We start from the raw sequence: 23,368 nt of genomic DNA, 5'->3' as shown, positions 1-23,368 counted from the left end.
TCGACTGCACTACATATCCTATCATACAAATCTTTTAGGGAGGGGAGAGAGTAACAACTCTATGTCAAGTGACATCAGAGACATGGATTGTTCACACTGAACACCCTAATGAGTGAGGCAGCTTAGGTGAACCAATCTTGACCCAAAAACCCGTGACGAGAGCATCATGAGGTTGAAGCGTGGGTGAGTATTTATGAAATCCAATTTTTCCTCTTTTTTTTTGTTAAATTTAATTCTACTTCATATTAGCTAAAAGATGTAATTGTGTTATACTTACGAAGTAAAAATATGTCCTTGTAAACTCAAAAAAAAAAAACAAAACAAAACAAATGGGAAATACAACCAAACCAAATCGAAATATACCAGCTTGAATCAATTCAAAATCATCAATGCGTACAATTTGCTTAAAAGGATTATTATAATATACTATATTAGAATGATTTTTACTAATTATATATCTATAATGATAAATTAAATAAAAAAATAAAATTCGATTCAATTTGATCAATTATCCGTTATTTGTGATGGAACGCAAACAAACATAACTTAGTGAAGCATAAAACGGGCATTGGGAACAAGGATAAGATCACCGTGATTATGAGTGCCAAAACTGATCATATATATAAAGCAAAGGAAGAATGTTTCAATATTGATTTCATTTCCTTACTGCGGATACCCTCCCTCTTCAATGGAAAATTGTTGCATTCCACACAATGAATGCAAGAATCGAGATTACAAGAAAAACCTCCTTCGGCTAGTGTCCATTTCAGGCTGGCATTCAAAGGTGGGAAACAATTAATATCACCAATTATACAGACAGATGGTTTTGTAAGAGGAAAAAACAAAGAATCCAACCAACGTTATCATAGAGAAAAGTTACCTTGTGAACCCACTCAAATTCTCCGCCTTTTGTATCGAATGTTCCATGCTGTAGACTTACCAACTTTAGTGTAAACCGAGGACCACACTCCTGCAAGTTCACACACTTGTTAACCACAACACATATTCCGGGCCAAATAGACGGTTGTAAATGCCAGATTATCGAAATGGGCAGCAAAGACATTTCAAGAAGAGAAGTTAAAATGATTTATGATAATCCTTAGAAAAAGGGTAAAAGGATTTCCATAAACCAGAGCCAGCAAAATCATTTTAGAATCTCTAAATACAATTGTGATAACAGAAACAGGGAAGGAAACTGACCTGAAGACGAGCTATTACTTTTTCTTTACTAATGCTCTCACCCTTGGTATCCTTTGCCTTTTTACCTTTTGACTCACTCTGTTTGATCTCCTTGGTTTCAAATATATACCTGATTGCATTAATCCAGAATGTATCAGGAAGAAATCTCCACAATCATCATTTAGTCAACATGCAATAGATTCAGAGGCTAGGGAGGCACACCTATGATGTCGGAAGAATATAAAATCTCGTTGATTGTGGAAGGTTACAACTCGCCGACCTCGAAAATTAGGAGATTGGGGAAAAAGTGACTGAATCAGCCTAGAGTGTACAGATCGACAACAAAATTAAAATTCTCAGACCGAAAAGCCTAATGAGGGAGAATATAAGATTGGAAAGAGAAGGCACATATTTTACAGTGTTGTCAAGGGCGCATGCTGCGCTAGAACCCTTATATTGCCTCAGGTGCAAGGTGCAAGGTGCAAAAAAAGTGCTAGCCTGAGTGAAGTAAAGCACAATATGTACATAAAAGAATTTTTGCAAGTCTGTGTGTGTGTATAATATATAAAGCTTAAGATATATAGTAAACTTTGAAGTATGGTCCAGTTTATCTACAAACATGCAATTTATTTATTGATCAATATGTATGATTGCTTTATAGTCAATGTCTGTTTTTGAATACACAAATATTGAGAAGAATATAGTTTTGACATGATCCCTTCCTTACCAGTAAAGGTATATCAAATGAGAACTGTGAAAAAAGAAAATAAAGGGAAATTCAATCAGGCAGGCTTATATTATGCCTATCGCCTTACATAAAAGCGTGCCCAGGCACACCAGGTCTGTGCCTAGTCAAAAGGGCCTTGCTTGGAAGGGTTTGCAGTGTTTTTGTTGAATAATGCTAAGGCGCGGGCTCACCTAGGTGCACACCTTTACAACACTGTTTTTACAGAAGAATATATTTGTATTTTGCTAAGCGAAATTTAAAAATTTGATTTAGTAATAAACTATAAAAAAGAACAGTATGCAACCTGCCAATGCGATGGCCCAGGCGTGTTGTGAAGTTATTTAATACTAGCTCAGGCTCATGACTGGTAGGATTTCCATGATTCTACAAGAGCAAAATGGAGGCAATTCAATGACTATACAAACAAATCCATTCTAAGGAATCCAACATTTAAGGCGTGAAAATTCACGTAAAAAGATCAATGTGCTACCTTAATGTCCTTCCTCAAAACCAAACTGGAAAGCTTGAAGTGTGCAGTAGGGCCATCAGGCAATCCAATAATTAGAAGAGCGTCTAAATGATATTTAAACCAATTAGTCAGCTATAATTCTCATGAAGATTACAAAGTTAGAGCCACCACATCAAATAATGTACAAGGCCACAATCAAAGAAAAGTTAGTTATGGATAAATTCTTATGGTAAACCTGGTTCTCTTCTGTTGGTGTGAACTACTATAATAGAAGTGAATTCTTTGTTATTTGCATATTCCACAATCTGCAGGAAGATGAATACATAGCTTCAAAATGATACTCTAAATGCTACTTACAAATCTGATTTTCCAATGTAATCTTATAAAAGAATAGTTCAAGAAAATTATCATAAGAATCACCTTTTTCAAGTCATATGTTCCTCTTTTATGGTAATGAGAATTTGGGATCACCGAAAGCAATTCTGTGATAAAAGCCGGTCCCCTCTGAAGACAAAGTTATCCACGCATCAGACTAATTAGCAAGAAAATTCATCTAAAATAAGCTTTGTATTGATGCATAGTTCAATCATTAATGAGAAATAAGTAAGAAAAAAGAGCATACAGTGGAATTGAAACGGCAAGTTGTGATTAATATCTTCGGGGTACGATCTTGCTTTAGAACCGCACTGAACTCATCAGCGTCATTACCAGCAAACAGCTGGAGGAAAAAAAAGATTACAAATTTACTTGTCAGATTTAAACATTATACATATAATAAAGAATTTTCCGAGAAAATAAAACCAAAAAATTAACCTCTTCATCATCAGGCATGCAAACTGTCTCGTCAGCCTCTCTCGTATTTTCAATAGTGCGAGGAATTTGCTTCGGTGGAGGCTGCAATAATAATAATATGAAAAGATTTGAGAACAGTTTGTTGTTGCTCCGTTGAAAAAAAAGAGGAAAGTAGGGGGAAGACCTCTTCTCCGAGCTCGAGAGCGCGTTTAGCGGCGGCGTCGCGAGCTTTAAGCTTCTTGCGTTTGTCGAGCTTCTTTTGGTGCTTGAGTTTGGCGTGTACAGCAGATCTCTTCTCCTTGTTTTTAATGGAGGAAGGAAGTATCTCACTCTTCTCCTTCTCCATCTTTTTAATGTTGTGTTTGCTATCCTCCTCTCCTTCCATCCCTTCGTTTTCGTTCGTCTTTCTTTTTCCGCCCATTCTAATGGCTTCGCCTAGGGTTTCAACTAGCGGTAGGATCCAAAACAGAATCAAATATAGCAGAGTGATGAAGAGGCAGAGAGCAGACAACTCAACCTCACGAGTAAGTTAATTTAGGGTTTCAAATGGCGGCAGGGATGTGTGAAGAGAGACGAGAGCAGGTCCGAATTTTTATTTGACGAGAAAAACTTTATTATATTTATTATGGAGGCACTCTGTTTATTGCATTTTATCATTAGTGAGGTTAAAAAGTAAAATAGTTTTTTTTTAAATATTATTAATTTTTATTGTTAAAATTTGATGTTAGTGTACACATAACACATCATATGTCGTTTTTTAATAGAAAAATAAAATGTAATCTGAGTCTTGTTACAATTATCCTATATCTACTTATTTTATTCCATATCTATGACACTTTTATCCTATATCTACAAAATACAAAGTTAATTATTAAAGCTAATTCAATTACAAAATACAATGTGACTCTTATTATAATTTTGATGAAAGTGTTTTTTATCATATAATAATTCAAAACAAATTTAATAATAATGAGATTTAACACTTAACCCAATGCATAATAAACAATTAATTTTACTATATAATTAAAATATCAATTAACTTTTATATGAATTTTAATAAATTCACGTGAGTGTCCTTTAAATTAGTATCATTATAATTTCAATATTAAAATTAGTTTGCTACTCTGAGATGCATAGCAGCATGGGTTATTTTTATTTAATTAAAATATTTTAAAATAAAATTTAAAATATTCTCTTATATTTTAAAATTGTTGCTAAAATTTATTAATGTAACCAATAAATATTACAATATTATTAATATATTATACATTATATTATAGTTCAAATCATAGCACAATAAAATATTTAAACTATAACTTTTTTATGTTAAAAATAAATAGCACTAAAATTTAAATAGTAATATATAATTTATTTATATTTCTAATTTTGGAATATAAAATTTAATCAAATATATTCTACTAATTTTACATGCTTAACCAATAAATGATCGGAAGAAATAGAAATGAACATGTTTAGAAGAGCTTTATCTAAATACTACTCGATTTGAACAAAATTGGGCTTGAACCGTAAAACAGATGGGTACACATGTGATTATATAGTCAACCCTCTCTATAACAGTCTCATTTATCTGTCAAGACGATGCCTGTTAAAAAGAGGTGATTGTTATACACTTATATATGTTGTTATAGAAAGATAATTTGTGTAAACCTACCATAAACTCCATATCGTGAATATGCATAAAATAAAGAAAGTATGAATTATGTTCAAAAAAGAAAGAAAAAGATAAATAAGTCAACAAAATTAAAAGACATGTAAGTGCACATTTATGGATATTTTATTTTACATTCATTCATATGATTAATTATGAAGTTAAAGATCTAACAAGTTCTATTAATCACTATGAGTTATTAAATTCAAGTAATCGATTTATAAGCGTTTATGATGTTTCAAATTCATAGTAAAATACTTAATTAAGGAATTTAATAATTTATTGAATTGATATCTTAAATTTTACTGATTTAAAATTATTTTCATTTAATAAAAATTTATTTTTTTATTTGGAATTTAATTATTTTATTTAAATAATATTTTAACTAAAATTATTTTTTATTTAATAAATTAAAATCAATGGACTTACTTATATGAAATACCTATAATTTTAGATAATATGTTGTTATAGAAAATTAATTTAATAAATAATATATTTTACAACTATGGTTATTGTTATAAATAAAAATATGTTACAGATGATTAAAATAAAACATAAAAAATAGATTATATATAAAAACTTAAATGTTATTATAGAAAAAAGTTTACTCTACTAAAAATTATATGCCAAATAACATTAAATTAAGGCAAACGGAATGAAGTCTGAAATTTAAGTATAGCATAAGGACTAAGGCTTCCTTTAGTTTCAAGTTTACAGCCAATGAGGTGCGTTACAGTGCCAAACTCACTGCAGCAGTTGTTTGGTTTAAACAGTCAGTACAGTGAGGTTTCTTTTCAACCACACTGGTCAGCTGATTTTCAGCTGGAGAAATCAACAGTAGTGGATGAATTTACTGAGTTGTTGGCACTGTAACAGACAAAAACACCCTTACTTTTACTTATTATTTTACCATTTTAGCCTTGAAAATTAAATTAATTTCTTTCCCAATCTGCAGAAAACCCTGCTGTTCAACTCCTTCAATTGACACTCACAGCAGACTCAAAGAAGCTCATATTCTCGACTCATCCTATCAATCTTGTTCTCAACTTTGATCTGGTAAGTCAAAACCCTTCTTTTTCTACTCTATTTATGTGTTTGAATTGTATCAAAGTAGTTTCTGTTTTTCTTTCTCATCTTGTTCTCATCTTGTTATTAGCTAAGAAAATAACAACAAATAAATATGTCCTCACATGGAGGACAAAATCTTAAAGCAGTTAAGTAATTACTAGAAATGAAAAAGAATTTTTGTGTTCATACACAAATCCATATGTTCTTTCTCCATTATTTTTTTACCTCTACTTGCCATTGAAGAGATTGAACATAATTGATGATTTCATCAAGCATACCAACTTTGCCTGTGATTTTGTTACACCCTGGTAAAAATCTTGCAGATACTTCATTCTTTCACTGATTTTCTCCCTTCTAACCTATATAAATCAACATAATTAAAACATTATTATCTAATGAAAGAGACCTGATAAAATAAGAAAACAAATAAGAAAACATCTCCTGCAATGCTGTATTCATGTCTCAAACCCTCAAAAACTAAAACTATCAAAAATAAAACAAAGCACAACTAAACAAACGAAACAACAAAAGCTTGTATAGAAAGGTTCTAAGGTTCCCAATATTCTAGAGAAAGGCTTAGCCTAAACTTAAGCTATTGGTCGAGCCATGCATTTCTTTTTAGTCATAAGTGCTCTCATGCAGTTGTATAGGCTGAATTTTATTCTATTTGAGTTGTGAGGTAAACACATAGGGCAAGGTGACAGTACAGGTTACAACGTGTCCTGCCTCTCACATGCATTGGACACATGGATAGCTATTTACCCACTACTTGCAGCAAGAAGAATGGATGCAGATTCAGTTGCTGACATGTTGAATGCAAAATAAAATGGCTTCAGACCAAACTTCTTTCAGCTAGTCAAAAATATTCAATACGAACTTAGTTTTAGATTACTTTTTGGCTTTCTTTCATAATCTGAGATCACTAAGGACCATTGCTCATATTTCAAAATTTAGGGCTATTCTAGGAAGCTGTTAAAAGTTCAAACTGATTCAATCAAGTAAACAACCAACCAAGAACTAACAAAATAATATTTCAAAGCATGCATGTATAATTGAACTACAATTTGCAACAACCCGTCATTTATAACATTGAACTGTAAAGATCAATAGTTTCCTACCATTTATTTTGTCTCAATTTTTATGCCAAAGAGAGTTATTCTCTGTATTGATTTCCATGTTTGTAAGAAAAAGTAAACCAAGCAGTTTAGAAATCAGTTCCAGCCCAAAATATATGTACTTTTATCAATAAATGAAGAATAATTACAAAAAATGGATGAAAGAAAATGAAAAGAACGAAAGAGTGATAAATAAAACTCTCATGAGAAAGGATTTAATTTTAGCCACAACCTGCAGGATGAGAGGGAACCCTCTTTGGTCTTCTCTCTTATATTAGTCTATAAGTATGCCAAGGGGATTCTGCCACACACTACCAATTGACATTATGTCTTCATATAACTAAAAACGTTATCTAAAAGATTTTAGTATAATTCAACAAGTTTATTCCAGGAAAAATTCTTATTTTTTTAATTAAAGTGATATCTGTCTAAGCCTAACATGGCATTTAAAGAATTATTTGCTGACCCTATTTTTTTATGGTAGAGCATCTAAACATGGGGAGCACAATAAAAAGTTCCATAACAAGGATAAACTGTGACGTACCTCATTGCAGAATCAAAAAAAGCCCATCCATTGATCCAAGTTTATGACCTTATAATCGCTCTGAATCTACATTAAGAAAACAAGCATGGTATGAGGCATATTTTCTCTTCCTCTTTTTGAGGTTAGGATAGAAGGGTAAGTTCAGAATTACAGCATCACAATAACAACAGGCAACTTACTCTGTAATCTAGTTTATAGAGTTTTTAGATTCATTTCTACACCTTTTGATCTAAAAGATTAAACATTTAAATTAGAGGATTAATCCTATTTTCTGAAGAAACTTTTGAAGAGTCCATCTGTAACAATGTTCCCCAATCTGATAACAGACTTAAAAGATTTTCTAACATATCCATATAAATTTATATAATCCTAGAAGCTAAAACTGAAATGAACTCATCCCCCAAAATAACAGATAAAGTTGTGCCTTTATAAACAACATCATAAAGGAAATGAAGAAAATAAAGTATAAACAGATGCAATCCCAGAGGTCAAATTCAATAATTGTCACAACTCACCTTCAAATACTCAATAAAATAGTCAACCTGTGCACGGAATTGGGATCCTAAAACAAGATCCAACAATTGACATATGCTTTCTATATCTATACTCTTTTGTCTCTCCTCTGCAGCAGTAAATTCGAGAAAGTAAGTAGGGGCTTTCTATATGTATATCTATACTCTCTCTCTCACTCTCTCTTCTATATAACAAGTTAACTTTCTTTCTTCTACAAACACGATTTTAACTTATGCAAAATTGAATCGCTTTACAGAAATCAACCAGAGAAATAAAAGAAAAAATAAAATTTAACAATCTAACAAACAGTGAAAAATGTTTGAAACAAACAAAAAAAAAGACAAAGGAAAAAAGAAATCAAAAGCCGAATCCAAGTCCAACAAAATTTAGAATTAAAGAAAGAAGAGAAAGAGGGAAGTACTGGTGCGAAAGAGATCGGAGGGAGAACAGGAAATTGGGTTGGTTGAATTGGGTTGACCCGTTTTTTTGGATGCATAAGCAGAGCGACGCATCATAAGCACAAACCAAAGATTTTCTAAGCTTCGTCGCTCAACAAAATTATAACTAAACAAGCGAAGCTTTGCCTTCACTAGTTTGTTGGTTGTTTTGATTGGTAGATTTTCGTTTTCTTTCTTTCTTTCTTTATTATTTTCTTTTCCTTTTTCCATTAAGTTGAAGCTTCCAATTAAGGCGCCAGTTTTTTTTCGGTGTGGCTAGATAAAGATTAGTATTGGGAGACGTCTAATATAACTTATAGACTATATATTTGCTCTATGCTTCTTGGTGAATGCTAGCACATTGACTGAATTATATCAATGACAATAGATTGTAAAGACGCGGAATTTTGTGGAGGGAGATAGTAGCTTAGCAACAAAAGCTGTTTGGGATGATGAGCTGACATTGATATTTTGTGAACTTTGTGTGAATGAAGTCAATGCTGGTAATAGACCGGCAACTCATCTAAACTCAAAAGGATGGGAAAATGTCATTGCTCTTTTTCAAGCAAAAACACAAAAAAATTACGGAAAACCTCAATTGAAAAATAAGTGGGATACATTAAAAAATGAATGGAGGTTATGGAGGGAGTTGCTTAAGGAATCTACAGGTATTGGATGGTGTCCATCTAAAAAGACGGTCGATGCTACCAAAGAATGGTGGGCTGCAAAAATACAGGTTAGTGTTTACTTTATCATTATTTTAATGCATAAAGTTTATTGAAATTAATAATTTACAATTATAAAAATCTTAGTATAACATTTAACATGTTATGTAGGAAAATCCTGATTTTAAAGGATTTAAGAAGAAAGGAATTGAACCACGATTGAATGAGTTAATGTGGCAAATGTTTGGTGGCATTGTAGCCACCGGAGAGAACGCATGGGCACCTTCGTCTGGTGTTCTTCCAAGTGGGGTTCTTATGGGAGATGATGCACCTAATGAGGGATTTGGTGATTCAGATGAACATAGTAATGAGAATGAATGTATTCCTCCTGATGAGGTACCATCAAACCCTTCTCATGAAATTCCTAATCGAAGAAAGCAAACACTTGGGGTTGTACACGGTAAAGGAAAAAAATCAAGTTCAAGTAGAAAATCATCAAGAAATACATTAACTACTCAGATTGAGAAATTGTGTGAGAGTATGGCTAGTCCAAGGAAGTCAGTGAATGAAATTATTTTTCCTCACTCTCAATATACTATTTCAAATGCAATGGATGCTTTGCGTGCTTTAGGAGATGAAATTCCAAAAAAAGATAACCTGTATTATTTTGCCACCAAAATGTTCCAAATACCGGTGAAACGAGAAGTGTTTTTGAACTTAGATCCAGATGATAGGGTTTGGTGGCTTCGACGTGAGTATGCTGAACAAAATCCAATTGCATCATTTCCATCCTTGGTAGCAACATCCTCATTTCCCTTCCAACCATACCATCAACCACCTCCACCATAAGCTCCTTAGAATTATTATTGTAATATAACTATACTACTTTTTTTTATATGTAAAACTAATGTATGATACTTTTTATGTTTGGTATTTTTATGCTATGCTTTTAATCAAGTTTCTGTGTTGTATAGAATGTCACGAGATTTTAAAGGATTTATTTTCATTTGATTACTTTTTCAGGTTATGGATGAATTTAACAATATGTATAATAGTTTTGATATAAATTATGATACCCCTGAATTAAGTGAAGAAGCTCAACGAAGAATAGTCACAATTGTTACCCAAGTTGAGAACAACAACTATCATGAAGAGGAAGAATGTGTGTTAAGCAGTGTATTGGTACACCATGAAACTTATTTCACTATGCAACCGCGTATGGATTCAAATTATACAGGTCAAATGTGGGTGGATGAAGTATTAAATGGGCACGATGATCGTTGCATGAATAGTTTTAGGATGTCAAAAGATATATTTCACAGCTTGTTGCATGATTTGCAAACAAATTATGGCTTAAAGAATGGGAAAGTATCGGCAATGGAGAAGTTAGCATTATCATTGTACATTCTTGGAAATAGAGAATCAAATTCAAATGCAACAGAGTGATTTCAACGATCTGGGGAAACTGTTAGTCAAATTTTTACTGATATGTTGCATATATTTGCTCGAATGGGAATAGACACGATTAAACCCACTGACGGTCAATTCGAGAAAGTACCGAACCATATTCGACATGATACAAGATATTGGCCTCACTTTAAGGTAATATTTACACAATCTTTATATTTTTAAAATATAAATTATTTCTAACTTTTATCTTATTACTTGTATTTATTTTAAAGGACTGTATTGGGGCCATAGATGGAACACATATAAAAGCATGCATTTCGCCTTCTTGTCAAATACCTTATATCGGACGGAAAGGTGAACCAACTCAAAATATTATGGCAGTTTGTGACTTCAACATGTGCTTTATTTTTGCATTTCCTAGTTGGGAAGGAACACCACATGATAGTAGAATTTTTTTGCAAGCACTCAGAAAACAAGAGTTGAAGTTTCCACACCCTCCACCAGGTTGAACTTTAATTTTTTAATTACTTTTTTACATAAAAAAATATTAAAATATTAAATTTATTTTTAAACTTGATATTATGTTTTACTTTTTTGTAGGAAAATATTATCTTGTGGATTCAGGATATCCACAAATGGCAGGTTTTCTAGGTCCATATAGGGGGAACGATATCATTTACCTGATTTTCGTCGAGGTAATCATCAAGTATCTGGAAAAAAAGAAATCTTTAATCATGCCCATTCTTCGTTACGCTCTGTGATTGAACGAACATTTAGAGTGTGGAAAAAAAAATGGCCAATATTAAGAGATATTCCAAGTTATTCATTCGACAAGCAAGTTTTAATAGTTATTGCAACAATGATTTTGCATAATTACATTCGAAGACATGCTTGGTCAAATGATGAGGATTTTCGAGAATTTGAGAATATACCGAACATGCCAGTCTCTTCAAGCCAGTTTGACAGAGGTGAATCGAGTTCTTCTAACAGAGAAAGTGACTTTGAAATCACGATGTTAAGGGAAACCATTACAACTAGTTTAATGAATCTATATTTGTAAACACATTTTGTATCATAACCTAATTTCTAGTAATAATGAAACTTGTTATGTCTTATGTTACTATATTTTTTTTATTAAAAATCATCCGTTTAGATACTTCAAAATTTGATCCAAGTATAATGTTACTATTTGTGAAAATAATATTTATTATTGTTATAAAAAAATATTTAACTATAAAAAAATTAAAAAAATTATCATTTTATCTAATAAATAATTTAAATTAATTATATAATTCAATAAAATATTAGAAGATACATTTTAATATTTTATTAAATGAATTTGCATATTTTAATAATTTTAAAAAAGTAAAATAATTTAAATAACTTCTATTATATATCAATTCTAATCTGATGTCCTTAATAGTCATTTTTCATTCTCACCTCACCGCTACAGCTGCATTTGAATCCAACCACACACTCTACCATTGTTTCTAATATCACCGCTATAGTACCCAATCTCACCGCCAACGTAACTAATCTCACCACCACCGCTATTTTTAACATCATTAGAGAGGTAAAAAGACACCACTCATTCAAACTAGCCCCTAAAACAAGAATTAGACCCAACTAATCTCCCGTTTCAGGCATTCCTTATTTTGTCATTATAATTGTTTACTCAGTCCGATACCGCAATTTCAATCTCTCGCTATGCCATGCGCCATGGAAGAACCCCCATTTCTTCGTTCTCTTCTCCTCTCCTCAAAAACCCATCAATCCAATTGGGCAACATCCTCCTTATCGCCTCTCTCACCAAAACCCTATTGGAATCTGGAACCCGAAACCTCGATCCGAACTCCATCCCCCTTTCCGAGCCACTGGTCCTCCAAATCCTCCGCAAAAATTCCCTCGAGCCTTCTAAGAAGCTCGACTTCTTTAACTGGTGTCGCTCTTTTAAACCAAACTTCAAACACTCGGCCGTCACTTACTCCCACATATTCCGGACCCTTTGTCGATCTGGGTTCGTCGAGGAAGTCCCTAATTTGCTGTTTTTGATGAAGGAAGATGGTGTTCTTGTTGATTCTAGTACCTTTAAGTTATTGCTTGATGCTTTTATTCGGTCCGGTAAGTTTGATACTGCCCTTGAAATTCTTGATTATATGGAAGAATCGGGTGCTTGCTTGAATGCTAGTGTTTATGATTCGGTTCTCGTGGCTTTAGCTAGAAAAGGCCAAGTGGGTTTGGCTTTATCTATGTTCTGTAAGCTTTTAGAAGCTTGTAATGGCAATGATAATGGGAATTCTGTTGTTAGTTCGCTTCCTGGATCCGTTGCAATCAACGAGTTGCTTGTTGCTCTCAAAAAAGCTGATATGAGAGCAGAATTCAAACAAATTTTTGATAAATTGAGAGAAAAAAAGGATTTTGAATTAGATACATGTGGTTATAATATATGCATTCATACCTTTGGGTGTTGGGGTGATCTGGGTGCTTCTTTGAGCCTCTTTAAAGAGATGAAACAAAAGGAAAAGAGTTCCAGTTCCTGTTCGTTCGGTCCTGATTTGTGTACCTATAACAGTCTCATACACATACTTTGCTCGGTTGGCAAGGTGAAAGATGCTTTAATTGTGTGGGAGGAGTTAAAAGTGTCTGGCCATGAGCCTGATGTGTTTACATATAGAATTCTTACTCAAGGGTGCTCGAAATCATACAAAATTAATGATGCAATGAAAATATTTAGTGAGATGCAGTATAATGGGTTTGCTCCAGACACCGTTGTGTATAATTCTCTTCTGAATGGATTGTTCAAGGCCAGGAAGTTGATAGAAGCATGTCAGTTATTTGAGAAAATGGTTCAGGATGGTGTAAGGGCCTCGTGTTGGACTTACAATATTATGATAGATGGGTTGTTTAGGAATGGCAGGGCTGAAGCTGCTTACACTCTGTTTTGTGATTTGAAGAAGAAGGGGCAATTTGTGGATGGTGTCGCTTACAGCATAGTTGTGTTGCAACTTTGTAGAGAAGGTCAGCTTGAAGAGGCACTACAATTGGTGGAAGAGATGGAAGACAGAGGTTTTCTTGTTGATTTAGTTACTATAACATCACTCTTGGTAGGATTTTATAAACAAGGTAGGTGGGATTGGACGGAGAGGTTGATGAAGCACATTCGTGGTGGCAATCTAGTACCCAATGTTCTCAAGTGGAAGGCAAATATGGAGGCTTTAATGAAAAATCCACCTAAAAATAGAAAGGATTACACTCCTCTATTCCCATCCAGAGGAGATTTTATTGAGATAAGGAGTTTTGCTGGCCAAGCAATGGGCAATAATGTTGATTCTGAAGATTGTGATGAGAAGGATCAGGAGATGCCATTCATTGAAACTGATCAGTGGTCATCATCACCATATATGGATCAATTAGCTAATCAAGTAAAGTCATCTGAACATTCTTCACGGTTGTTTTCGCTGAGGAGGGGGCAAAGAGTTAAAGAAAAGGGGATCGGTTCTTTTGATGTTGATATGGTGAACACTTTCTTATCTATATTTTTGGCCAAGGGAAAACTGAGCTTAGCCTGCAAGTTGTTCGAAGTATTCACTGATATGGGTGTAGATCCTGTTAGCTACACATACAACTCGATTATGAGTTCATTTGTGAAGAAGGGGTATATCAATGAGGCATGGGGTGTCCTGAATGAAATGGATGAGGAAGTGTGCCCAACAGATGTAGCAACCTACAATCTGATAATTCAAGGCCTGGGGAAGGTGGGCAGAGCAGACATTGCAAGTTCAGTTCTGGAGAAATTAATGAAGCAGGGTGGTTATCTTGACTTAGTTATGTATAACACCCTGATCAATGCCCTGGGAAAGGCTGGTTACATAAATGAAGCGAGCAAACTTTTCGAACAGATGAGGTCTAGTGGGATAAACCCCGACGTCATCACTTACAATACACTTATCGAAGTTCATACCAAGGCTGGTCAATTAAAGGATGCATACAGATATTTAAAAATGATGTTGGATGCAGGATGTTCTCCGAACCATGTTACGGATACCATTTTGGATAATCTTGGAAAGGAAATCGACAAACTGAGGCTGCAAAAGGCATCAATCGTGTGCACTAATAACAACAACGGGGATGATTCCTAAAGAAAGGGAACCGAAAGGATATGGTAATAGTTCAGGCAATGGGAAGATTCTGTTTCATGGAATTGTTGTAAGTTTGGATTGAAGTTTTTCTTTTTCTCTTTCTTTTCTTATGAATAGAAAGGTTGTCTTTCAAGTACAAGCTTAGAATTACATTGGAGTTTTTTGTCACATGAATAAAACAAGAAGTACAAAATTGGATTTATGCCTTAAAAAATGAATGGAATTGTTTATATGAATCCAAAGAATCTCATTTACAAGGGTTAAGAATGAGAAATAAGGAAAAAAAATCTGTCTCCTTTGAAGAACTAGAAAAGACCACACAATACAGAAAATCCCAGCAAGATCAGCCAGACAATGTGAACCAAAAGCAGTACTTGGCCCGAAAACGAAGTGCTACCTCCACTCCCAACTTCACAAAATCCTAATTTGGCCACACGAGTACCGGCGCAGAAGGCATCGGCGCAGCTGCACCAGTACGTGACGCCATTAACACCGCAAACTGGCTCCGTTCGGAAGCAATTGACTGGGCATGACGCGGGCTTGGTGAATCTTGCACAGACTCCTTCACTCTCATCGACATTGATGAACCCATCGGAGGGTAATCGTAGAAATCCCGAATCATCTGGCACTGACTGCGTTATCGGTGCCCAGATACAAAAGAAGAGGAGGAAGACAGTGAAGATGTGGGGTGGAGTTGCCGTGAAGCACGGCATATGGGCTGCAATTGAAAGGATTTCCTGCAATTAATTTTTGAATCCACCCCTACCGCCATTTGGCTTCCTAATACTGCTAATTTAAAGACATTTAGAGGATTGAAGAGAGACAAAGCAGGTGAAAAACTCGTTTAACCAATGTCCACCTGAATTTTTCCCTTTTTTCAACCTACATTTCAAACCCTTTTTTTTAGTTTAAAAATAGCTCTCCTTGTTTTCCAAATTTAAACCTCCCTCCACCTGTTTCTATATTCCGGATGGCATGCTTTTTCAGCCATTGGGTTGCTTCTCATCGTTATTTACCTTCTTACTCAATTGCAATTCAATCTTTTTCCATACAACAAACAAAAACAGCCCCCAAAATGATGATTCTCATTCTCCAAACAAACAAATTCCATATATTCAGCTTCTCCCTCAAACATTTTTACAATCAACTCCCCGAAAAGCTTTTTGACGTTCGAATTTGGGAAGAAAAAGAGAGGGACTTAAAAAGGGGAAAAACATAAAACGGTGGACTTACTCTTTAAAGGTTTTTAGGAAAAAAAATACTATGAAAGGAGGGAAGTAGAAAAGTTGTGGATAAATTCTAAATGTTGTCATGCCCGCCACACAAGTGTCAAAGTTATATAAATAAGGTAATTTACAAAAATAGTCACTTTTGTTTGCCTCAAGTTACATTTTAGTCACTTATGTTTGAAATGTTACGTTTTAGTCACTTATGTTATTATTTTGTTACGAAGTGATCACTCTACCGTTAATCCTATGTGGCAGTCCAATTAGATTTTAAGTGCCACCTTGGATTTCTAAATGTTTCTAAATGGGATGAAAATAGATTTTAACAAAAAATTAGAGATATTGGGTGTAATTTAACCAAAATTAGAAGTGAAAAATTTCAAAGGAAAAATTAACATCATTTGGTATTGATCTAACCTTCAGAAAAAGAAAAAAAGAAAATGCCTTCAACACCCAAAAAGCGTCCAAAATCCAAGCATAATTCATATTCAAAAAATTCTTCACTGAACTCCATACTCGAACCACCCCAAAGCTTATTCCCTTCAAAAGGCGAGTTCTTGCATCTCATTACCGTACTTGCAATCGCATCCGCTGTAGCTCTCTCCTGTAATTACTTCCTTACCTTCTTTACCTCCACCTCTAAACCCTTTTGTGATAGTAACTTAGACCCCATCGATTCATTCTCAGGTATAATTCTTTTATCCCCCATTCTTTTCTGGGTATTTATTTGTTTTTGTTTAACTTTGCTTTCTGGGCATCTTTTATTATGATTTTGTATTCATTCTGTTTGTTTAATTTGGGTTTTGTTTGTAGTTTTAGCTATGGGAGCTTTTTATTCGGTTTGTTGGTTGATATGAATTTGTGGGTAACTTGAGATTTTCAAGTTTTTTTGCTCATAATGTGTCAATCAATGTTTGGGTATCTCATGATATTCAATTTCATATAATATCACATGTATAATACAGGAAATTACGTATCCTAGAAACTGTACATTACTGATGTCTATTGTTCTAAATATGTATATGTTTCAGGTTCAAGAAAATGATATTTGGAATGATTTAGACAGACACAACTTGATGCAAAATGTTGGTTCAGACCATACCACATATGTGTATATGAAAAGAAGGGCAATGGAGACAATAGCTAAATTATTGGAGACAAGAACAAATCTACATGGGTATGTTTATCAACGTCTATTTTTATGTTTCGGCATTTCAAGATATTTAATTTACATTTCTCTTGTTTTGTTTTTACAGGTTACAGGAATTCAAATGTCCAGATGCTCTGGCAGAGCATTACAAACCTTTGACCTGTCGTTTTCATGAATTGGTCTCCAAGCATTCTCTTATTATCATGCCTATTTGTGCCGAGGTAGTCCCTTCTAAAAGCTATTCTTTGAATGCTTTAGTTATAGTATCAAAATTTTGAAAGTTGTTAATGATATTTAGCTTTATAGCTTATAGGGTGTGCAGTATTGTTCTTGAAAGTCCGTCAAAGAATGTATATTTCGGCTAGAGCAGAGGAGCTTTACAATCAGGTGAACAGATTTTTTGATGTACAATTATAGTCAATTAACGGCTTATTTTCTGTACATGCTGCATGTCAGACTGTTTTGAAATTGTTTGTGAACATGTATTTTTTTTTGTGTCGGTAGACATCCCATAAAATGCAACCAGAAACATGTAAAGCTATACTTTGAATCTATACTTTGCTTGCTCAGCTTTGCTTGCTCAGAAGACAACAATGGCGGTAAGACTATTCCTTGCATCTATTCTTTGAATGTAGAGCTAGGAGCTAAACCAAGACACTAAATGTCTTATGGTATAACCTTGGCGTTAGCGCAGGCTTTGCATCATTTGAGACAGATTTCTCAGGAAATATCTTAGCCGAATGTTACTGGTTGGGGGAGAAGACCTGCAGCTCTGCGTGCACTTAGTCACAAATTGAGCAAGTATGTTCATTCTTCTTTTCAGTAATTCACCATCTATGTCAGTGTAGGTAGATTCTTGACCGATGGTAGTAACATATTATATTCTCCAGGGGATTTAATGAGTTTGTTAATGGGTTTACTGATGAAGGATGGTCGATGCTGGAAACTGACGGCATTGATGACGTTACCCTTCTTGTGAACTCGTCTCCTGGAAAGATGATGGACATAAATTTTTCTTATAGTAATGGATTTCCTTCAATGGGAAATGCGGTTCTATGTGCCAAAGCATCCATGTTATTGCAGGTCAGCTTCTAGATGTGTTACAAGCATATGAATTACATCAGAAGATTTACAAATACTAAACAATGAAAAACTATTTTTTCTTCCTAATGTTGTGACGATGACCTCGATATTAAATTTGTGGTATAATGAACCATCTTATAGCTTTCTCAGCTTTTACTCGTGTGTCAAACAAAATTTTATTTTTATAAACCGATACTTCCATTCTTTTTGTAGAATGTGCCGCCAACAATACTTCTCAAATTCTTGCGGAAACATTGATCAGAGTGGGTAGACAGTGGTATTGATGCTTACTCTGCTGCTGCTGTCAAAGCTGGACCGTGTAGCTTGCCAGTGCCTCGAGGGGGAAGTTTTGGGGGTCAATTCATTCTTCCATAAAATGTATCCTAGGTTGTGTCTCTAATGATATTGCTGCTTTGGAATGTGATTTTGATACAAAAAGTGTTTCAAATGGCAAGTTCATAAAAAAGGCACTGCATGGTTCAGGTTCTGGAAGTAAGAAGCATGAAAAACGTACAAGAAATAAGGATAGACCTGATCATGGAGTATGGTCCCCTCTTCAAATGATTATTATTTTAATAATAATGCCCCTGCAACTATCTTGTAAATGCCAAATACACGCACAGATTCAGGTTCTATGTTTCAACAATTAAAACTCCACATGGTTGCGAGGGCAAGTAAACAGATGCTTACCTGCAATCCAGCAACTAAAACAACAGGCTTCAAAGTAATTGTCCAATAGGTGAATATATAACATGTCCAATAGCCATTTCTCAAGTAATTGTTCAATAGTTTAACATTTCAAAAAAAAAATTGTTTCAAACCCTCAATTAAGATAAAATGTATTGTTAACATGATTCAACAACCCTTCTAAAAGGATATATTCTTTGTTCACAAAATATATTTCCTTTTGAAAGGTAATTTGGCCCTAAAATTTGCTCTCAGGTTTGAGCTTTGTTGGGTTAAGGGTGGTTGGCTTGATGTGTTATCCATTGAAGTGGCTTGGTTCAAATTTTACAGGCTCGATGATTGGCTTGCCATTTGGTTATCCCCAACAATCCCTTTGCAAGTCCTTGTATTATGGCCTGGTTTGCCACATTTGCTGCAATTAGCTTACTGTCCTGTCTTGCTTAATTTTGATCCACTCTTTCTTACTTCATCTATTTCCTTCCTCCTTGTTTGTTTGGGTCTTCCCGGGGGCATTCTAATTATGGGAGGAATAATGGGTTCCATGTCCCTTACATGTTCCCATTGCATAGGACCTATACACAAAAATTTAAAGATGTCAAACACATTTTATAAATAAGTAATATTTCATAAAGTTTTAGGTTTTTAAGGCTATTACATTTTACAGGGTTAATCAAGTGGCTGTAAATATTCAACTAGGTCGTGACAGTATAACATGTATTTACATAAGTTTCAGGGCTCACAGCAAGTAATTGCATGCAAGAAACAACATGCTTACATGGGATTCCTGACAAATCCCATTTTCTACATGAACAGGAGGAGTTGAGGAGGTCAACCACATGCTTGTTGCCTAATCCACAGTCTACCTCATACTTCTCATTTCCAGCATATATCGGCCATATACTATAAACAAAGTAACATTTTAAAGTTAAAAACTTTTCCATCCAAGCAACAGAATTCAAGCCAAGTAAAAAAGAGTTAGCAAAACTTACTTATTGGACTGACTAGCAATTTTAGACAATTTTTTCTGTATCCTTGGACATAAAGGTCCAGGATACTTCTCAGCAGCCTCTCTCATAGAAACCAACCTAGTAATGACTTTTCTTCTAATTATTTCCAACATCGTTAGGATAGGTTTATCTCTAGCTTCTAAAATGATCTGTAATGAGAGTAAGTCTTTAAATAACTCAAACAACAATTATACAACATGAAGTGATAAATAGTCAAATTTAAAAAATAATTTTTAACCTTGTTGAAACATTCACTGTTGTTGTTCAGTAATAGATCAGACTTGCATCTGGTTGAGAAGTGGGCTCTTGACCAAGTTCTTGGATCCTTGTCACGCAACCAAGCCTCAGCAGATTCTGACAGTGACCTCATTTCAGACATTGCTTCTTTAAATTGTCTTGGAAAAGTTGCTTTAGCAGCTTTCCAGTAAGTAAAGCGCATAACTTGGCCTCTAAATCCTTCTATATTTTTAAAATTATTGTAAAGATGTCTGGCACAATGTCTTGCTTCAACATTAGGGAATAACAAAGAAATCGCTTCTATTAAGCCCTGCAAAACAATTAAAACAACATGCTAAGCAATCATTTTTATATAAACAATTTAGCATATACCATGACTTTATAGTACCTTTTGTTTGTCAGACATGAAACATATATTGTAGGAGTTGTCGATCTCCAAATCTCTCTGTAACAACTCGAGGAACCAAAACCATGATTGTTTGTTTTCACTCTCAACTAGAGCAAAAGCCACTGGATATATACAATCATTGGCATCAACCCCAACAACAGCAAGCAAATGTCCACCATAATATCCCTTCAGCCAACACCCATCTAACCCTATAATTCTCCTACAACCAGTTAACCAACCTGATTTACATGCTTCAAGGCATATATAAAGCCTCTGAAATAGCCTACAGTCTAACTTACAGATGGTTGTTGTACCAGGGTTTCTTCTCCTGAACTCAAGTAAATAATCATATATATTGGCATATCGAGCTTTGTGATTCCCTTGAACTAGTTCTAGAGCCCTAATCTTAGCCCTCATGCATTTAGTCCGATACACTATTATTCCAAAATCCACCCTAATATCTTTTTGTAAGGATGTTAAGGAATAATTGGGATCAACTTGAAATTTGTGTAAATAATGTCTAGCCATCCACTTTGAAGTAATATTCTTATTTTTCATTACCTTGCTACACTTATGGTGGTTGACTATGGTCTTAATTTGCCAACTCCCATCCATTGGATCCTTGGGATTTAACTTGGATGCCCATAACGTCCATGGACAACTAAGTGCACAGACTGCTTTCACCCTAAGCTTGTCATTCCTAGTTAGTTTGGTTACTACCCTATTTATCCTCTCATACTGTTTAACTGCATCTTTTAAAATGTCTCTACTAGGGAAAACTAAACCTTTTATCAATATAGGGTTCCTCATATCAGTTTGAGGATTGAATAGAGGGTACTTTTTATTCCCATATTTATCATAATCCAAGTCATTATTCAAATCATCATCACTGCTACTATCAAAATCATCTTCTAAACTCTAAAAACTTGAATCCAGTAAGTGGTCTAACTCATTCTGTATCATTTCACCTACTAGTTCAACCTCTGGTTCATCTACCCTATCACCATCAGACTCAAAAGAATCAGAATAAGAAGTACCTAACTCATAAGCTTTATATGAACTATCATCTAAGTCAGACGCTTCTCCTCCAAAATCTCCCCCTAAAGTATTTTGTTCAACTTCAAACCCTAAACCAAAAAAGAAAAATAAAACATTATATTAGTATCAACAAATTGCACAATTCAAACCTGAAAAAACATTATCTTAAATTCAGTTTAATTTGAAACAACATCAGTAATGAATTTATGAACATTTTAGGACATTCGGACAACAGTCAATATTCACATTTGGACAACATTAAAATACATAATCTAAAACATGAAAACAGTAATCATTATTCACATCTTGACACCTGAGTTAAAATGAAAAACTGAACATATACTACACTTGAGTTAAAATTAAAGTATATGTTTTGGGAGACAACAACATAATTATTTTTTGTTCTTATTTGATAGATTTACAATTGTTTTTGGTTTATTAAGTGAAATTTTACTTCATTCTTATTTGATAGATTTACAATTATTTTAGGTTTTGTTCAGTAGACAGGTCGAAGAAACAAAAATACTCCCTTACTGTTTACCATTTCTTCTTTCCACTAAAAATATATTGAGAGCATATGTTTATGCTTGGGCTATCTAAGTTATTTAGTGGTTGCCAGTTGGGGCAAATAATAGATGTTAGCATGTAAATGTTGCAGTTCTCGGTTATGCCCCACATTCGGTGTTGCCGATCCGAGTTGTTACGTTGGCTGAACGTAAAGGTTTCATGCCTCTTCCCAAACTGAAATGCCTTACCACCAGCCCTGTAAGCCCAATTGACCTCCTCAAATTCTCATCTCCTTCACATTCCATAACCCATAACTCAAATTTGTTTCAGCCGCTTTACTTGGTTTTGGTGAATGAATAGGTATTCTACACTCCATTCTTGAGGCATATGTGGACATGGTTGGGTGCCTCACCAGCCACAAGGAAGAACTTTTGTTCCTTGCTGGAAGCTGGTTATAGTTGTATCGTAGTGTCTGGTGGAGTGCAAGAGACATTTCTCATACAGCATGATTCTGAGGTTTCATTCTTCTACCACTCCTGTATTCTTATTTTTCTTCTTTGCTAATTAGGTTGTGTGAAGCCCTTCTGACATAACCTATTTATCACACCCTGTTTTCTCAAACGCCCAAAACTTATAATGGGTTTTATTATTAGATCTTGATCATCTTCTTTATCTCTTTATGTTGGCAACTAAAAAATTATGGGTTTATTTCTGGACTTATAGGTTGCATTCCTTAAGTCACGAAGAGGATTTGTTCGTATAGCAAGGTAATTCAAGTCAAAATCAGCAGTAAGAAAGAATAATATGGAATACCCACAAAGAGATTGTGAACATACAAGTTGATTCAGATTAGAAAAATTTGATTGAGCAACCAATTTTTCAAGAACTGTGAAAAAAAACTAGAAAATATAATGATTAGGAACAATAACAATTTCAAAAAGTTGAAGAAAATATCAAGAATTTTAATTTAGGGTTTTTATTAAACAATAAAAAATTCAATCTTTTGTTTTTCAGTATTGAATAAAAGAGACAGAGGAATGCAAAGAAGACATACCTGGAGTCTCCATTGAATCCATCTTTATGAAGTAGTCAATTTGATTTCAACTATTTTGATCTTAATAATAGTTTTTCCAGTCAAACGAAAAAAAAAACCTAAAAAAAGAAGAGACGAAGAAAAATTAAAAAAGAGGAGATGAACAGTTTTTTCAGTTAAGGCTTAGGTTTAAAAATTTTAATTAATTAAATTTATTTAATTTAAAATCTATTTTCATCCCATTTAGAAATCCAAGGTGGCACTTAAAATCTAGTTGGACTACCA

General features: G+C 34.1%; 5 protein-coding genes and 1 long non-coding RNA gene across 31 annotated transcripts; 2 read left to right on the top strand and 4 right to left on the bottom strand.

Moving 5' to 3' along the window:
• Nucleotides 1–476: 476 nt before the first annotated feature.
• LOC107954412 (ribosome production factor 1) lies at nucleotides 477–3,789 on the bottom strand. The gene is made up of 11 exons (XM_016889954.2): nucleotides 3,352–3,789; nucleotides 3,189–3,269; nucleotides 2,998–3,093; nucleotides 2,796–2,879; nucleotides 2,611–2,680; nucleotides 2,397–2,479; nucleotides 2,211–2,290; nucleotides 1,402–1,500; nucleotides 1,201–1,309; nucleotides 881–970; nucleotides 477–771 (listed from the first exon to the last, which is right to left on the bottom strand). Exons 1-11 carry the CDS (start codon nucleotides 3,586–3,588, stop codon nucleotides 733–735), a joined length of 1,068 nt encoding a protein of 355 aa, XP_016745443.2. The 5' UTR covers nucleotides 3,589–3,789; the 3' UTR covers nucleotides 477–732.
• Nucleotides 3,790–4,613: 824 nt separating this feature from the next.
• On the bottom strand, nucleotides 4,614–8,767 carry LOC107954411 (uncharacterized). 2 transcript variants are annotated; one of them, XR_005915781.1, is made up of 5 exons: nucleotides 8,498–8,683; nucleotides 8,079–8,185; nucleotides 7,564–7,629; nucleotides 6,130–6,263; nucleotides 4,614–4,770 (listed from the first exon to the last, which is right to left on the bottom strand). It is a non-coding gene; the product is annotated as an uncharacterized lncRNA (long non-coding RNA). The 2 variants fall into 2 exon arrangements; XR_005915780.1 differs by lacking the exon at nucleotides 4,614–4,770 and having other exon boundaries at nucleotides 5,937–6,263; nucleotides 8,498–8,767.
• A 114-nt stretch (nucleotides 8,768–8,881) lies between these two features.
• LOC121219088 (uncharacterized) lies at nucleotides 8,882–10,150 on the top strand. Its single transcript, XM_041096704.1, has 2 exons — nucleotides 8,882–9,249; nucleotides 9,350–10,150. The coding sequence occupies exon 2, from the start codon at nucleotides 9,410–9,412 to the stop codon at nucleotides 10,025–10,027; it is 618 nt and encodes a 205-aa protein (XP_040952638.1). The 5' UTR covers nucleotides 8,882–9,249; nucleotides 9,350–9,409; the 3' UTR covers nucleotides 10,028–10,150.
• A 2,071-nt stretch (nucleotides 10,151–12,221) lies between these two features.
• Nucleotides 12,222–18,798, top strand: LOC107954407 (pentatricopeptide repeat-containing protein At4g01570). Of its 25 annotated transcripts, none has more exons than XM_041096697.1 (8): nucleotides 12,222–16,075; nucleotides 16,985–17,130; nucleotides 17,210–17,324; nucleotides 17,417–17,490; nucleotides 17,608–17,702; nucleotides 17,798–17,904; nucleotides 17,994–18,186; nucleotides 18,400–18,798. In XM_041096697.1, the coding sequence occupies exon 1, from the start codon at nucleotides 12,301–12,303 to the stop codon at nucleotides 14,725–14,727; it is 2,427 nt and encodes an 808-aa protein (XP_040952631.1). In that variant the 5' UTR covers nucleotides 12,222–12,300; the 3' UTR covers nucleotides 14,728–16,075; nucleotides 16,985–17,130; nucleotides 17,210–17,324; nucleotides 17,417–17,490; nucleotides 17,608–17,702; nucleotides 17,798–17,904; nucleotides 17,994–18,186; nucleotides 18,400–18,798. The 25 variants fall into 25 exon arrangements, 17 of the variants coding, with proteins under 17 accessions (XP_040952631.1, XP_040952627.1, XP_040952620.1 ...); XM_041096693.1 differs by having other exon boundaries at nucleotides 17,410–17,490; nucleotides 18,032–18,186; XM_041096686.1 differs by having other exon boundaries at nucleotides 17,410–17,490.
• LOC107954409 (uncharacterized) lies at nucleotides 14,800–15,440 on the bottom strand. Its single transcript, XM_016889953.2, has one exon. It carries the CDS (start codon nucleotides 15,438–15,440, stop codon nucleotides 15,033–15,035), a length of 408 nt encoding a protein of 135 aa, XP_016745442.1. The 3' UTR covers nucleotides 14,800–15,032.
• Nucleotides 18,799–19,296: 498 nt separating the features above from the next.
• On the bottom strand, nucleotides 19,297–23,126 carry LOC107956100 (uncharacterized). Its single transcript, XM_041096834.1, has 7 exons — nucleotides 23,105–23,126; nucleotides 21,478–21,632; nucleotides 20,506–21,423; nucleotides 20,119–20,427; nucleotides 19,863–20,029; nucleotides 19,649–19,773; nucleotides 19,297–19,445 (listed from the first exon to the last, which is right to left on the bottom strand). Exons 1-7 carry the CDS (start codon nucleotides 23,124–23,126, stop codon nucleotides 19,297–19,299), a joined length of 1,845 nt encoding a protein of 614 aa, XP_040952768.1.
• Nucleotides 23,127–23,368: the final 242 nt, after the last annotated feature.

This window comes from Gossypium hirsutum, chromosome D07 (genome assembly GCF_007990345.1).
Source record: "Gossypium hirsutum isolate 1008001.06 chromosome D07, Gossypium_hirsutum_v2.1, whole genome shotgun sequence".
In the NCBI taxonomy this organism is placed as follows: Eukaryota; Viridiplantae; Streptophyta; class Magnoliopsida; order Malvales; family Malvaceae; genus Gossypium; species Gossypium hirsutum.
This window is presented reverse-complemented; position numbering and strand designations above follow the sequence as displayed.

Bases quoted from the DNA above. Each gene is read 5' to 3' on its own strand.
- LOC107954412 (XM_016889954.2), bottom strand. From the start codon at position 3,588: ATGGGCGGAAAAAGAAAGACGAACGAAAACGAAGGGATGGAAGGAGAG. The intron at 2,880-2,997 runs GTATGCTCTTTT...CTTTGTCTTCAG, and splicing joins CTTGCCGTTTCAATTCCACT to AGGGGACCGGCTTTTATCAC. The intron at 2,480-2,610 runs GTTTACCATAAG...AATATCATTTAG, and splicing joins CACCAACAGAAGAGAACCAG to ACGCTCTTCTAATTATTGGA.
- LOC121219088 (XM_041096704.1), top strand. From the start codon at position 9,410: ATGTGGCAAATGTTTGGTGGCATTGTAGCCACCGGAGAGAACGCATGG.
- LOC107954407 (XM_041096702.1), top strand. From the start codon at position 12,301: ATGCGCCATGGAAGAACCCCCATTTCTTCGTTCTCTTCTCCTCTCCTC.
- LOC107954409 (XM_016889953.2), bottom strand. From the start codon at position 15,440: ATGCCGTGCTTCACGGCAACTCCACCCCACATCTTCACTGTCTTCCTC.
- LOC107956100 (XM_041096834.1), bottom strand. From the start codon at position 23,126: ATGGATTCAATGGAGACTCCAG. The intron at 19,774-19,862 runs GTAAGTTTTGCT...CTTTGTTTATAG, and splicing joins ATTGCTAGTCAGTCCAATAA to TATATGGCCGATATATGCTG. The intron at 19,446-19,648 runs GTAAGCATGTTG...TTTTGTGTATAG, and splicing joins GGATTTGTCAGGAATCCCAT to GTCCTATGCAATGGGAACAT.